The sequence below is a fragment of the Salmo salar genome, chromosome ssa20, assembly GCF_905237065.1.
Source record: "Salmo salar chromosome ssa20, Ssal_v3.1, whole genome shotgun sequence".
Taxonomy (NCBI): domain Eukaryota; kingdom Metazoa; phylum Chordata; class Actinopteri; order Salmoniformes; family Salmonidae; genus Salmo; species Salmo salar.
In genome coordinates, this window is record NC_059461.1 from 39,163,812 (window position 1) to 39,176,551 (window position 12,740).

The 12,740-nt window shown below is 41.8% G+C and overlaps 2 protein-coding genes across 5 annotated transcripts in view; both read right to left on the reverse strand.

Annotated features, from left to right (window-relative positions):
• The window catches only part of LOC106580577 (G protein-coupled receptor kinase 5), a 44,916-nt gene extending 37,814 nt beyond the window's left edge, over positions 1 to 7,102 (reverse strand). The window contains exon 1 of one of the 2 annotated variants that reach the window (XM_014161784.2): positions 6,335 to 7,102. In XM_014161784.2, coding sequence (XP_014017259.1) covers positions 6,335 to 6,386 — 52 coding nt within the window. In that variant the 5' untranslated portion in view covers positions 6,387 to 7,102. The remainder of the gene's footprint in view (positions 1 to 6,334) is intronic. The other variant, XM_014161783.2, reaches the window with a different exon arrangement.
• A 2,750-nt stretch (positions 7,103 to 9,852) lies between these two features.
• LOC106580576 (U6 snRNA-associated Sm-like protein LSm1) lies at positions 9,853 to 12,394 on the reverse strand. 3 transcript variants are annotated; one of them, XM_014161782.2, is made up of 4 exons: positions 12,226 to 12,394; positions 11,880 to 11,948; positions 11,591 to 11,706; positions 9,853 to 10,364 (listed from the first exon to the last, which is right to left on the reverse strand). In XM_014161782.2, the coding sequence occupies exons 1-4, from the start codon at positions 12,269 to 12,271 to the stop codon at positions 10,227 to 10,229; spliced, it is 369 nt and encodes a 122-aa protein (XP_014017257.1). In that variant the 5' UTR covers positions 12,272 to 12,394; the 3' UTR covers positions 9,853 to 10,226. The 3 variants fall into 3 exon arrangements, with proteins under 3 accessions (XP_014017257.1, XP_014017256.1, XP_045559268.1); XM_014161781.2 differs by having other exon boundaries at positions 9,853 to 10,397; XM_045703312.1 differs by lacking the exon at positions 11,880 to 11,948 and having other exon boundaries at positions 9,853 to 10,397; positions 12,226 to 12,371.
• Between the last annotated feature and the right edge of the window lie 346 nt (positions 12,395 to 12,740).

Here is a 12,740-nt window from a genome sequence, read left to right on the forward strand (position 1 = left end):
CTCCCATTAATGATCTTCAGTTGTCTCCTCAATAAAACTCCCCAGCATTATGTCATGGCTCAGCCCTCTGAGAGAAGCCCTGAGGGAACACACTCCAGGCTGCACACACAAATACACTGCATAGTGGATAGGTGTTCACCATGCTTTTCCCTGACATGTCCTGCCAGATCAGTCACCATGGAAGTCAGGACACTAGAAGAGAATAGTTTTTTTTTTTTTTAAACTACTGCAAAGTAGCCAATGATGTCTGAAACAGACGTGAATCTTTAGGGAGCATAAATCCAGTTTTTTTTTGCTCCTGTGGCTTGTGCTATAACACGATTGAGCAGCATTTTTTTCTCACCTCACAAAAAAGGCTCCTCACAAAGTAAGCCTGAGGTGAGATCCATCCACATTTCCTTTGTATCATGATTATTTATTTTTACTCTGCATCGTTGGGAAGGGCTCGTAAGCAAGCCTTTCACGGTAAAGTCTACATCCGTTGTATTCGGTGCATGTGATAAATAAGAAGAAAACTGTAGCTAGATAGTGCATAGTTGACAATCTAACCGCAGTTGGCTGGAGCGTGCATGGTGTTTGCAGTACTACAGTAGTTTGATTCCTGCATGGGCCACATATACTCCTCTGAATGTGTTGACTGTGCATCTACTACCATTTTACACTTTGCGGGTAAATTTTTAAGACAAACCACTCTCACTTGCAGTAATAACTACTATCCCAACATTTATCAAGGATTTTTTTTTAACGTCTTTTTATTTATTTTTTTACCTCTCAGCACCAGCACCCTACACCTTCCAGCACCAGCACCCTACACCTTCCAGCACCAGCACCCGACACCTTCCAGCACCAATGTTCCCTCTAAACTGCGCGTGCGCGGCCACGCAGCAGCCCCGAGACTGCTGCGCAGAGCCCAGAAGAACTATCAGCCCAAGGAGAGAAGCATGAGATTTAACTTCACTCAACTTCCTAGAGTTTTCCCTGTTAGTTAACACTAGCAACGTTTCCCTTTACTGTGGCAATTGTGATTGAATCAGCTCAATATTAGCCACTTCCCATGCAACATACCGAAACAAAATGAACTATGCAAGAGATTTTGCTGTAGGCAGAACACATCAGAGTAGGATTCTATTGAGCACGACTCAGCCCGTACTCTACACAGACCGGTGCAGCATAACCAATTAAAGCTGCAAAGGCCTATATGCAAATAGACCATTGCCATATATGGATCTGTGCCATACAGCTGTGGTCGTAAGTAGTTTCGCTTGTTATGAGAAAGGCAAGAGCTGCACGTAGCCTCGTGTGCAGGTTTTGTTTATATCCTTTGCTAGTTAGTGAGTTATTAGCCCAGTTATAGATGAAGGGGCAGTGTTGTTTTTTGAGACAGGCTTGAATAATCTAAGTAGCTGTAACAATGGTATGGGAATAAAAATGCATTTTATTTTGTAAAGTGGTTTCTTGCATCAAACAACAATAAAAAAAATTCAGTCACCACCTTGTCTGAAGGACAAGTGGATAAAGAGGTTAATGTCAAGCCCTGCAAGTTTTTCCTCAAAAGGCTCATGGAATGCAGGCCTACATTGAACACCACACATTGGCTAGAAGTTGCACAGAATTTTCAATGTTCAAGTTTGCGCTCAGCAGACCTGAAATTTGCTCAGTACCCCCAAAAATTTGAGGGAACATTAACCAGGAGGCATCTCCTATTACCTAAAACTGTCCTTTTCCAATATTGTTAGAATGTATTAGTAATAGTCTCATAATGTTCAACTTCCTTTGTGGGCACTGCCAGTATAACTAATGAACCACTCAGCACAAGTCAGCCGACAAGACAGCGTGGACATGGTCACACAGTAATCAGTCAGCTATGGCATGCAGGACTACATGGGTTTAGTGACAGAGTTAGTGGCTCACACTATTTCAATGCCCAGTGCCCACTTCCTACCCTCACTCTTTTTCTCTGTCTATCTTGCTTTCCTTCAAAACCATCTTAAAGATCAGTCATATTGTCTGTGTCGATCTCATTACATATTGCTGAAGTAAAGCCCACTAATACAGCAAACAGCCATATTATCTTGTGCCTGGAAATAAATGGTGATGAACATTCATCTGCATAGATGTAACCGTTATTTACCTAGGCAAGTCCGTTTAGAACAAATTCTTATTTACAATGACGGCCTAGGAACAGTGGCAGAACGACAGCTCGGGGATTCAATCTATCAATTTTTCAGTTACTAGCCCAACGCTCTAACCACTAGGCTGCCTGCCGCCCCAGAGTGGCATAGGTGGGGTGAAGTACAAGTCAGAGGTAGCTGTTGGCTTTAGAAAGACAGCTGCCATTTTCTCACCATGTTTCTCCTCAGTAGAAGTGAGGAGAATGCTTGTCTGCGTTTGTGACCTTTTAATGACAGACAGATGGTGTTGTTTGTACTAGAATGTTTGGTTTCTTGTCTGTTTTGACAGGTTAAGATAAAGCCCTAAAATCTGCATGTTTGTTTTCATCAGACGATGCATCAACCCATTCCTTTTCCTCTAGTCGAGAAAACATGTTCGCATTTCATTCTAGATACAACACTCGTCCCTTCATTGTAGAACATTTGTTCCTTCGCTCTAGAACACCTTTTATTCTAAAACAGAGGTTGAACAAGACAATTGCCTCAGGTAAAAATAGGCCATCCAGCCAACATAGCTTGGTTACCACCTTCCTCAATTAAAAAAGGGCAACAGTATCTGAAAACAGGGAAGACACGGATCAGCAATGCTATTCTCTTAGCCTGTTCTGTTGGCCAACAACGGAGGCATGAACCTAAAATCGCAGGCTGGCACCTAGGCTACAATTCTGTTGCTACACGTCTGCTATCCCAACAACACATATGAGTTCAACAACACACTTTTCCCTTTACTCTCCTTCATTTAAACCGCTGATGACGTTTGTTCAGGTGGCTTGGGTTCCACGGCTGCTGCCAATGTGACAGTTGTGAATGGGGAAGGGCGTACACCCACACGCAGGCATCATGAGCTCAGGGTCTACTGCAGGATGTTGCCCTCGTCAGAGCTAAGATTACACACACACACACACACACACACGTAATGGAGATGCCTCCCTTCCACAGCTCAGCGAATAAGAGAAGCGGATCTGAGGAAACGCTTCCTAAAAATCAAGTACAAGTGACGCTTCTGAGCTGCTGCTCTCGCTGTTCTAGAACCCTTCCAGGGTTGTCTGACATGTAAAACACTTCTGCTTTCACATTGATGAAACTAGCATTTAAGGCACAATGCGGACGCTCAACTTCGAGTAACTTTGTCTTCTCAAGATGTTTTAGAAGACTGAGGGGAAAGGTCTTTGTGAGTGCAAAGGACAACAAGCGCAGTAATTGTGCGTTTTAATTCAAATTGACTGTTTGCACTTTCCCCATTGTCACAAGAGAAGTAGAATTTATGGATTGCACCTTTATTGTTTCTATGTTCAACACGTCAGCATCTTCCAACACTGTGGGCTGTGACTGGTAATATGAGCCGTTAGGTGATCCTCAGCAGAGATGAGATCGCTGAATGGAGGTTTGGATTTCACTGCATCCTCCACAAAAACAAGATTACTGGACACCAGGGAGAAACGGAGGGGGATTTCCTGATTCTGAATTATACTCAGGTCTTACTAGCTACTCTGTTGTTTGTTGGTATTTGAGACAGAGCAGGTGAGATGAACTTCCTGGAATCTCAACCGTGATGTCATCAAAGGTCCTCTTCAGCAGGCCTGAATATGTTCTACTCCATCCTCTGGCCCCTTAACAAATCCTCCCTTGTGATCACTTACCTAACATGACTGAATTGGCTAACGTGAAGCTGCGCTTAGACCAACTCAGTCGTGTCAGATTAGTGATGATTACTTACTTCAAAGGAATAAAGGAGAACAGAGGGATGCATTTACCAAGTACTGGAATAGGGCCTCTCTCCCTGGTCAGCTCTGCAGAAGGCAGGGGATATTGATGGCTTTTTATTTCTCTGCTTGGCTACAGTTCACTTTATTCCAGTGATTTGGGAAGTGTGAGGACGCTGGCGTAAACACTGGGAGCTGAGTGTAAACTGGACTTTCCTGTTGTCTCTCTGACTCTGGGAGCATTCGGACAGGGAATGTGGATCTCTCCGTTCAGCTCTGGCTGAGACACACTTGCATAAACAAACAGGAATAAACATGGTTCTCTCTTCTCCATTCACATTCTCGCTATGTCCCTGTGCTGTGACCTCAACCAGCTTCGGCATACAGCGTAAGTACACAGCACACACACAAAGATAGGAGCATCCCTGTACACCCTGGACTTTGACAAAATCTCACAGGCATTCATACAACCGTTGGCACTCTGGGCTCTGTCAGATACGGCCCCTAGTCATTCTAACATTACCAGGCAGAATCTAAACAACTAGGCACTCAGACTCGATACACAACACACTGCAATCAGCAATGAATCACAAAAGATAAGTTGACAGTTGATCACTTGTTATGGAGCCATCTTCAACAAGATCTTATAAATCAACCATCAGCTCTTCACAATTCAAATCTCTGTTGATCATGTCTGCCTTTTCACTATCAACTCTGAGCAAAAAGCAACAGTGAATCCACTGATGACCAATGAAAACCCCTTTCAGTTTTTGGGATGTACCAGACCATGGTTTACACACTGTTGTGCCAACCCAACCCGTACTATGCTGGCTCGGGTATAGAGCAGCTGGGACAACAAGGATCTGTCATGGGTCGCCATGTCATCTTCTTATTTCATTCAATTTAAAGGGACACCACCAAAAACGACTTCAAAATAGATATGTTATTTTCATTATCTTGCACATATCTGAACATATGACAGTTCCATGTTATTCAGATGAGTGAACACTACACCACTCCTGGACCAGCAATGGTTCACAATCATGACTAAACTAGTTTAATCTTTTTGGATCACCTGAGGAGGACTGGTTGCCAAATACTGTACCTGTGCTATAGAGACTGTTTGATGCTCTGATTTTCTTTGGAATCATCTGTGATCTGGCAGTTTTTATTTGACACTGTAGTAGGCTGGTTTCAAGCTGCATCTCAAAACAACGAAGGACCCTTGTATGGCAGTGGTACACTGACTGCAAACATCAGTCTCTTTCTCTCTGTGTGTCCTATCTTTGACCCAGTGCAGCCAATCCATAAGTATGTCATTATTACTGTGAGATAACCACTAGGCCAGCCATAGGAACACTGCCTTCTCCTGCGTCACTGCTCAACTCCACAGAGAGCCTGTAGCCACATTACACCATGCACAACTGTGTGTGTGTGTGTGTGTGTGTGTGTGTGTGTGTGTGTGTGTGTGTGTGTGTGTATCTAACGGTGCATTTCTCAGAGTGAGAGGAACACAGCCTTCTCAGTATTTTTATGTATTCAGATAGACGGGACGCTGTATCTTATGGCATTAACACGACATAAGAGCCATAACGTTATCATTAGTAACTTACTGCAATGCCAATCATTTCATCAGTTTGGATCCTTGGTCGAGTCTGAAGTGAAGGGATAGGCTAATGTGCACGTGAAAGGATATTTCCTTAAAGATCAATTAAGGTTAATAACAAAACAGCTGGTCTCCGAAACTCTCCACCATGATGAACACACAGATTATGACCTAACACAAACAGACGGTAAAGATGAAATTGACAGAACCTAAGTGCCCAATCACACGGTTGTTTGGGGTATCGAAGTGTAAAAGGCTGCATTTTGCTGCACGGAGACCACCATAGCCATTTAGATTCCTAGATCATCATAAATGTGCCACTGCCAACTGTAGCAAATGATCATCAGACCAGAGTTTGACCCCAGTTCTAGTAATACTGTCTGAACATGTCGAATGTTGGGAAAGAATTGTTACGGTTTCACTGGTGGGCTCTACTACAGTCTAATCATAATCACGCGGTTAACAATTTCTTAAACAAAACTTAAAGCTGATGTGCGGGGTTATTTTTTTATTACATTTAGAAGGACCTTTGTTCACAAACGTAGGGCATGTCAAACGATTTTAAACCACAGGCCTGAACATACATAAGCTATATTGGACATCAATTGAGCTAGGGATGGATACATTGAAGGGTTTAAAAGCCTAGCATAAGCAATAAAACATGTTGTTTGGTGATGATGATGATGGTGGTGTATGGTATAAAGTAGATTTTAGAGCAGCATAGCGTCTGTAAATATCATGTTCAGAGACTATTTAGATTGCATCACTGTAGCATTCAACACAAAATGGAATTCGAACCCCATTCTACGCGTCAAAATGGTTCATTCATTTTATTAGACTGTTTGAAGACCTACCTTCTCTTGCTTTTAACAGTACCGTATTGGCCACAATATTCTCCAGCTCCATTTAAAATCCTTTGATTTTGCTGAATAGGTTTGTTGTTGTTTTTACGTCGGCACAGCAACACCTTGCTCTTCACGGCTAAATTGCTTTTCGTTTTACTCCAAATCCGAATCAAATGTATACATTTCAAATTCCTTGAAAGTCAATACACAGGCTATCGAGGAAATCCTTGTAATATTAACTAGGGCATGGTTCATATTGTCGTCTCCGAATACAGCGTCCGGAGGGCATTTCCATTCCAATTCCGGAGACTGTTGTGTGTTTCGTGCGGAATCAAAGAAGGATAGGACTGTTGGGCCATCAATACATCTCGAAACAGCCCGAGACCTCAGCAAGACCTACATCCTTTGGTAACGCATTCCTAACAGCGGCTGAAGCACAGACCAGTAGCACTGGTGGGAGTTGGTGAAGTGAAGTGTACTAGACTCAACGTGCTCCACCTCTTGGTGCATAATAATAAAAAAAAAAGGGCTGGGTTTTTTTAATCTTGGTTGTAATGTTTGGCGGAGCTCTAAGCGGTTTCCCCCGTGGTTCTCGTCAATATTTCGGTTATATTTGGATATCGTGCAGGGGGCTAAGTGTACAGCCAATGGAAGTTCAATGATTTCTAATAAGAGTTCGCAAATCTTGATCCACCAAGTTGGTGGTTCCAATATTCCATTCCATCGCCCGTGGAACACACATCCAGTCGGAAGGGGCGTGTTCATATCTGGCCCATGACGTATGCGTTGTTGAGTGTGCCTGTCTGGCTGTCATAGACATCTGATAGCGGCACATTCTTGCCATCCCCTCCCAATGCAATGCCAAGCGGTAGAACTGAAGATGAAAGACCTTGGGAGAAAGAATGATATTGATAACGGTGATTGGTCCGTTGTTCAAATGCTGTTTTTCATCTGACATGGAAAGCCTAAGAACCGCGGTGCACAATAATATATTTTAATTATGAAAACTGATCAAACACAACATCCAATTATCTCAAGATCTCATACAGGCCTACCAGTAGACTTTATGCCTGTCTTCTTAGGTTCATATATACTGAACAAAAATATTAACGCAATATGCAACAATATCAATGGTTTTACTGTGTTACAGTTCATATAATGACATCAGTCAATTGAAACGAATTCGAGGCCCTAATATATGGATTTCACAAGACTGGGCAGGGGCGCAGCCATGGGTGGGCATAGGCCCACCCAATTGGCAGCCAGGTCCATCCACTTGCGAGCCAGGCCCAGCCAATCAGAATTTGTTTTTCCCCACAAAAAGGCTTTATTACTGACAAAAATACTCCTCAGTTTCATCAGGTGTCTGGTCTCAGACGATCCCGCAAGTGAGGAAGCTGGACTGGCGTGGGTACACGTGGTCTGCGGTTGTGGATGTACTGCCAAATTCTCTAAAACAGCATTGGAGACCGCTTATGGTAGAGAAATTAGCATTCAATTATCTGGCAACAGCTCTGGTGGACATTCCTGCAGTCAGCATGTCAATTGCACGCTCCTTCAAAACTTCAGACATCTGTGGCATTGTGTTGTATGACAAAACTGGAACACACTCCATCACTCTCCTTCTTGGTCAAATAGCCCTTACACAGCCTGGAGGTATGTTGGGTCATTGTCCTGTTGAAAAACATGATAGTCCCACCAAGCGCAAACCAGATGGGATGGCGTATTGCTACAGAATGCTGTGGTAGCCATGCTGGTTAAGTGTGCCTTGAATTCCAAATAAATCACCGATAGTGTCACCAGCAAAGCACCATCACACCACCTCCTCCATGCTTCATGGTGGGAACCACACATGCAGAGATCATCCGTTCACCTACTCTGCATCTCATAAAGACACGGCAGTTGGAATCAAAAATCTCAAATTTGGACTCATCAGACAAAAGGACAGATTTCTACCGGTCTTATGTCCATTGCTCGTGTTTCTTGGCCTAAGCAAGTGTCTTCTTATTGGTGTCTTTTAGTAGTAGTTTCTTTGCAGCAATTTGACCATGAAGGCCTGATTCACGCAGTCTCTTCTGAACAGTTGATGTTGAGATGTGTCTGTCACTTGAACTCTGAAGGATTTATTTGGGCTGCAATTTCTGAGGCTGGTAACTCTAATGAACATATCCTCTGCAGCAGAGGTAACTCTGGGTCTTCCTTTCCTGTGGCTGTCCTCATGAGAGCCAGTTTCATCATAGCGCTTGATGGTTTTTGCTACTGCACTTGAAGAAACTTTCAAAGTTATTGACATTTTCCGGATTGACGGACCTTTATGTCTTAAAGTAACGATGGACTGTCATTTGTCTTTGCTTATTCGAACTGTTCTTGCCATAATATGGACTTGGTCTTTTACCAAATAGGGCTATCTTCTGTATACCATCCCTACCCTGTCACAACGCAACTGATTGGCTCAAACGCTTTTGGAAGGAAAGAAATTTAAAAAATTCACTTTTAACAAGGCACACCTGTTCATTGAAATGCATTCCAGGTGACTACATGAAGCTGGGTGAGACAGTGTGCAAAGCTGTCATCAAGGCAACAGGTGGCTACTTTGAAGAAATAAAAATACATTTTGATTTAACACTTTTTTGGTTACTACATGATTCCATATGTGCTATTTCATAGTTTTGATGTAGTTACTATTCTTCTACATTGTAGAAAATAATAAAAATAAAGAAAAACCCTGGAATGAGTAGGTGTGTTCAAACTTTGACTGGTACTGTACGTGATATACAATTGAATCCGTGTTCATGCAGCTCAGTGTGCCCGTACCCATATGGGGATTAAAACTTCATGACTTGCTCCTACATATCGACAAGCATAGGCTATTACAGTTCTTCAGGTCCCATTGGTAGGACAGTCTTGAACAAATCTCGTGTAGTTTGTTCTTCCATGATTAAACATTCACCAATAGAACAGAGGGTAGAGACTTGTTATTCTCTATATTGCCATATTTTCCTCTTCTGTGTTGGGGATTAGGGCCTGGTTCCAGGTGAGCAGCATGTCCTGCGCAGTCGAATCATTGAAGTATAATTCTTCATCCAAATTGAGGTTAGTGATCACTGTTCTGATGTCCAGAAGCTATTTTTAGTCATAGAAAATTATGGTGGAAACATTATGTACAAAAAAAACTTAAAGATCAGCACAAAAAGAAAAAAACACAAAATAGCATATTTGGTCAGGAGCCCGTAAAACGGACGCTATACATCCCAGCGCCATTCTCCATCAGATTGGCTGATCCCACCTGATCACCCAGTTGGACATGACTGGGTCGCCAAGAGGGATCAGCCAATGAAGTTGGAAGTCCCACCCAGTTGACTACATTAAAATGATGGAAGCCCTCAATGTCACTGCCCATGCTAATATACTAGAGACCTCCATCACTCTATGGGAGACCACAGTGCCTTCTGCAGTAGAGCAGTGATCCATAGTCAGACTCAAATGAAAATTCCCATTTACAAATTAAACAAAGCAGACTTCAGTAATAAAATAACAAAATCTTTTATGGAAAACAAATCTTGCCATTACAATGTGTCTGCTTACACGAACAGAGTTCATCACTATATACTATTGACTTAGTTCTCAGTGCTATGGTATGAAAATCATAATTCATTTCTAATCAAATGTAGTCTTGTAGACAATCTAGGTTGTGTGGTCTACCTTCAAATCATGCATCACTTAATTCATTGTTTGCTTTCAAACCAATGAGTCATAATCAAAATGAAATCAGTACAGTATTTAGTGTGACGTTGCGTCATCTACAAAGCACACATTCTTCTCACAGTCTTCAAAATAATCCCCTATTCAACATATAACTGAGGAGTCCAGTATTACGTAAGAAAATGGAACAGAAATGCCTTCAGTATTCATCGAGATTATCTGCTTTTGGGATGGATAGGCCTCTGTCCTTCAGCGCGGTCACCTTGGCTTTCTCTGTCTTCTGCTTGGCTTGCTGTTGCAATCGCTGCTCCTCCAGGATCTCCTCTATAGAAACTTGCTGCAAGACGTTGTCACACAGCTTATCAATGTCCTTAAGCGGGATCATATTAAACATACTGTCAACGTACATGTCATGCATGTCCTTCTGGAGAGTAATAGCAGTGGCACACATGTAAACCCCAGCAATTGATTGTTATCAACTGATCAAATCAAACTGTATGTCACATGCACAGAATTCAACAGGTGTAAACCTTACCTAAAATATTTACTTACAAGCCCTTAACCAGCAATGCAGATTAAAAAAATATATATATATATCTGCTACAAAAATGCATCAAATATAAAATAAAGTACAAAAAAGTAACAATAAAATAACGAGGCTATATACAGTGGGGACCGGTACCGAGTCAATGTGCAGGGGTACTGGTTAGTTGAGGTAATATGTACATGTAGGGAGGGGTAAAGTGACTATGCATAGATAATAAACAGTGAGTAGTAGTAGCATAAAAAAAGGGGGTCAATATAAATAGTCCAGGTATCCATTTGATTAACATTAGCAGTCTTATGGCTTGGGGGTAGAAGCTGTTAAGGAGCCTTTTGGACCTAGACTTGGTGCTCCAGTACCGCTTGCCGTGTGGTAGCAGAGAAAACAGTCTATGACTTGGGTGACTGGAGTCTTTGACCATTTTTAGGGCCTTCCTCTGACACTGCCTGGTATAGAGGTCCTGGATGTCAGGAAGCTTGGCCAGTGAGTTCAATCAAAGATAATCTTAGAACGATAGGATCCTGTTTCTAATGCTGAATATAGTCTTAAGATGCTTTTGGGAAACCGGGCCCTGTGTGTGAATCAACCACGCTACGTAGGTGACAACTAAAGTTTGGGCTGAAGTACTTACTAATCATGTGAGTATATTGAAAAACTGCTACACATTCAACTGAGGGGTATAACACAAAACTAAATCATCAAGTTAGTCAGCTAACTTGCCTGAATATTCTGAAATAACATTTGAGTTTTTAGAAAGATAAGCTTGAAATGGGCATGGTCTAATTGACTCAACAACCAAACACATATCTATGTTTAGCTTTCTTAAATGAACCAGAAAATCAGCTGTTATTTCTGGTTGTTCATTATTCTCTATGATCCTAATTTGTAGTGTACCCCCCTGGTCAACAGGCTTACTTTAGCACAAACAAATGACTGTGTAGGCCTACTCTACTAAGGAAAGCTAAAGCAGCCTTGAAGTACTGATAAAGAACAAGAGGGTGGCATGGATGAATACTTACTATTTCTCCAAGCAAAACAACATTCTCTCCTCTCACAATGAAGATTCCTCTGGGGATGTCTCCAAACTTCTTGCCCACATGGATGCGCTCAACTGTTTGATGAAAAACTAGGTTGGCTGAAAGAGAAGGCGAAGAGATGAGATAGGGAAGTTAAGATCATTTTCCCTTTGCTTGCCTGAATGTACCTACTTGTGAATAAGTTACATTATCTGAGTATTGACAACATCAAAGTAAGCTAAGGCTAGTGTTTAAACTGAAATATGATTATTAGTTTGTTAATTTGCAATACCAAACTGGTCAATGCTTCTCAGAAACCCAATTAGCGTTCGTCCATCTCGAAGAAGTACAAGATGCTTTTCTGCAAGAAAAAAAAGGGAACGTTTATAGTTGAGCCACCGCACGTGGTTACAATGTATCCAATCGTTGCCCCCCACTCCCCACAGTGAGTTTTGGATACAATGTTGCAAGGTCGCCCCGTGTCGAATGATGAATAGTTAACAAGAACGGGTTCATAATTTACCAGTGACTGTATTTGATCATTATCATCATCACGGTTTTCGAACGTTGGAAATGTTTTGGACTTTTCACTCACACTTCTGTCTCAACTCAGCCTAACCTTTGCTATCCCAACTTACTGTCTATATCATCGATGAGACTCGCGGTCCCTGGCATGTAGTTCATTTTGATCGTGTGTAGCTATTCGCCGTGTATGACATGTGTCAAGGAAAATCGTTCAAAAGTATACCTGTATCCTCTCAACAGGAAGAGCAGGGGACGCATGCTCAGGGAAACACTTCCTGTAGAATTGTAACCCATTAAGCGCCGATAGCACCGCACATTGGAAAACGTTCTTCTGTAATTTATTATTGTATCCGATAATAGATAAAATTGTTATTGTATTTGAATTTCGATTGAGTTATTAAGTGACAATTTAGGCTAATATAACTTTAATAACTGATGTATATTTAGAACATTGCATTTTTCTAATAATGTAATACTTTGAATGAATATGCTTTTGGTTTTTAATAAGACACAAATATAAGGCCATTTAAACAACTACGGTGAATTGTAACCATCGCCACTTGTTTAAACAAATCATTGGTTTAAATCCACGCATTCGATGAGCTCTGCTCTAAACTCTGAGCGCCTA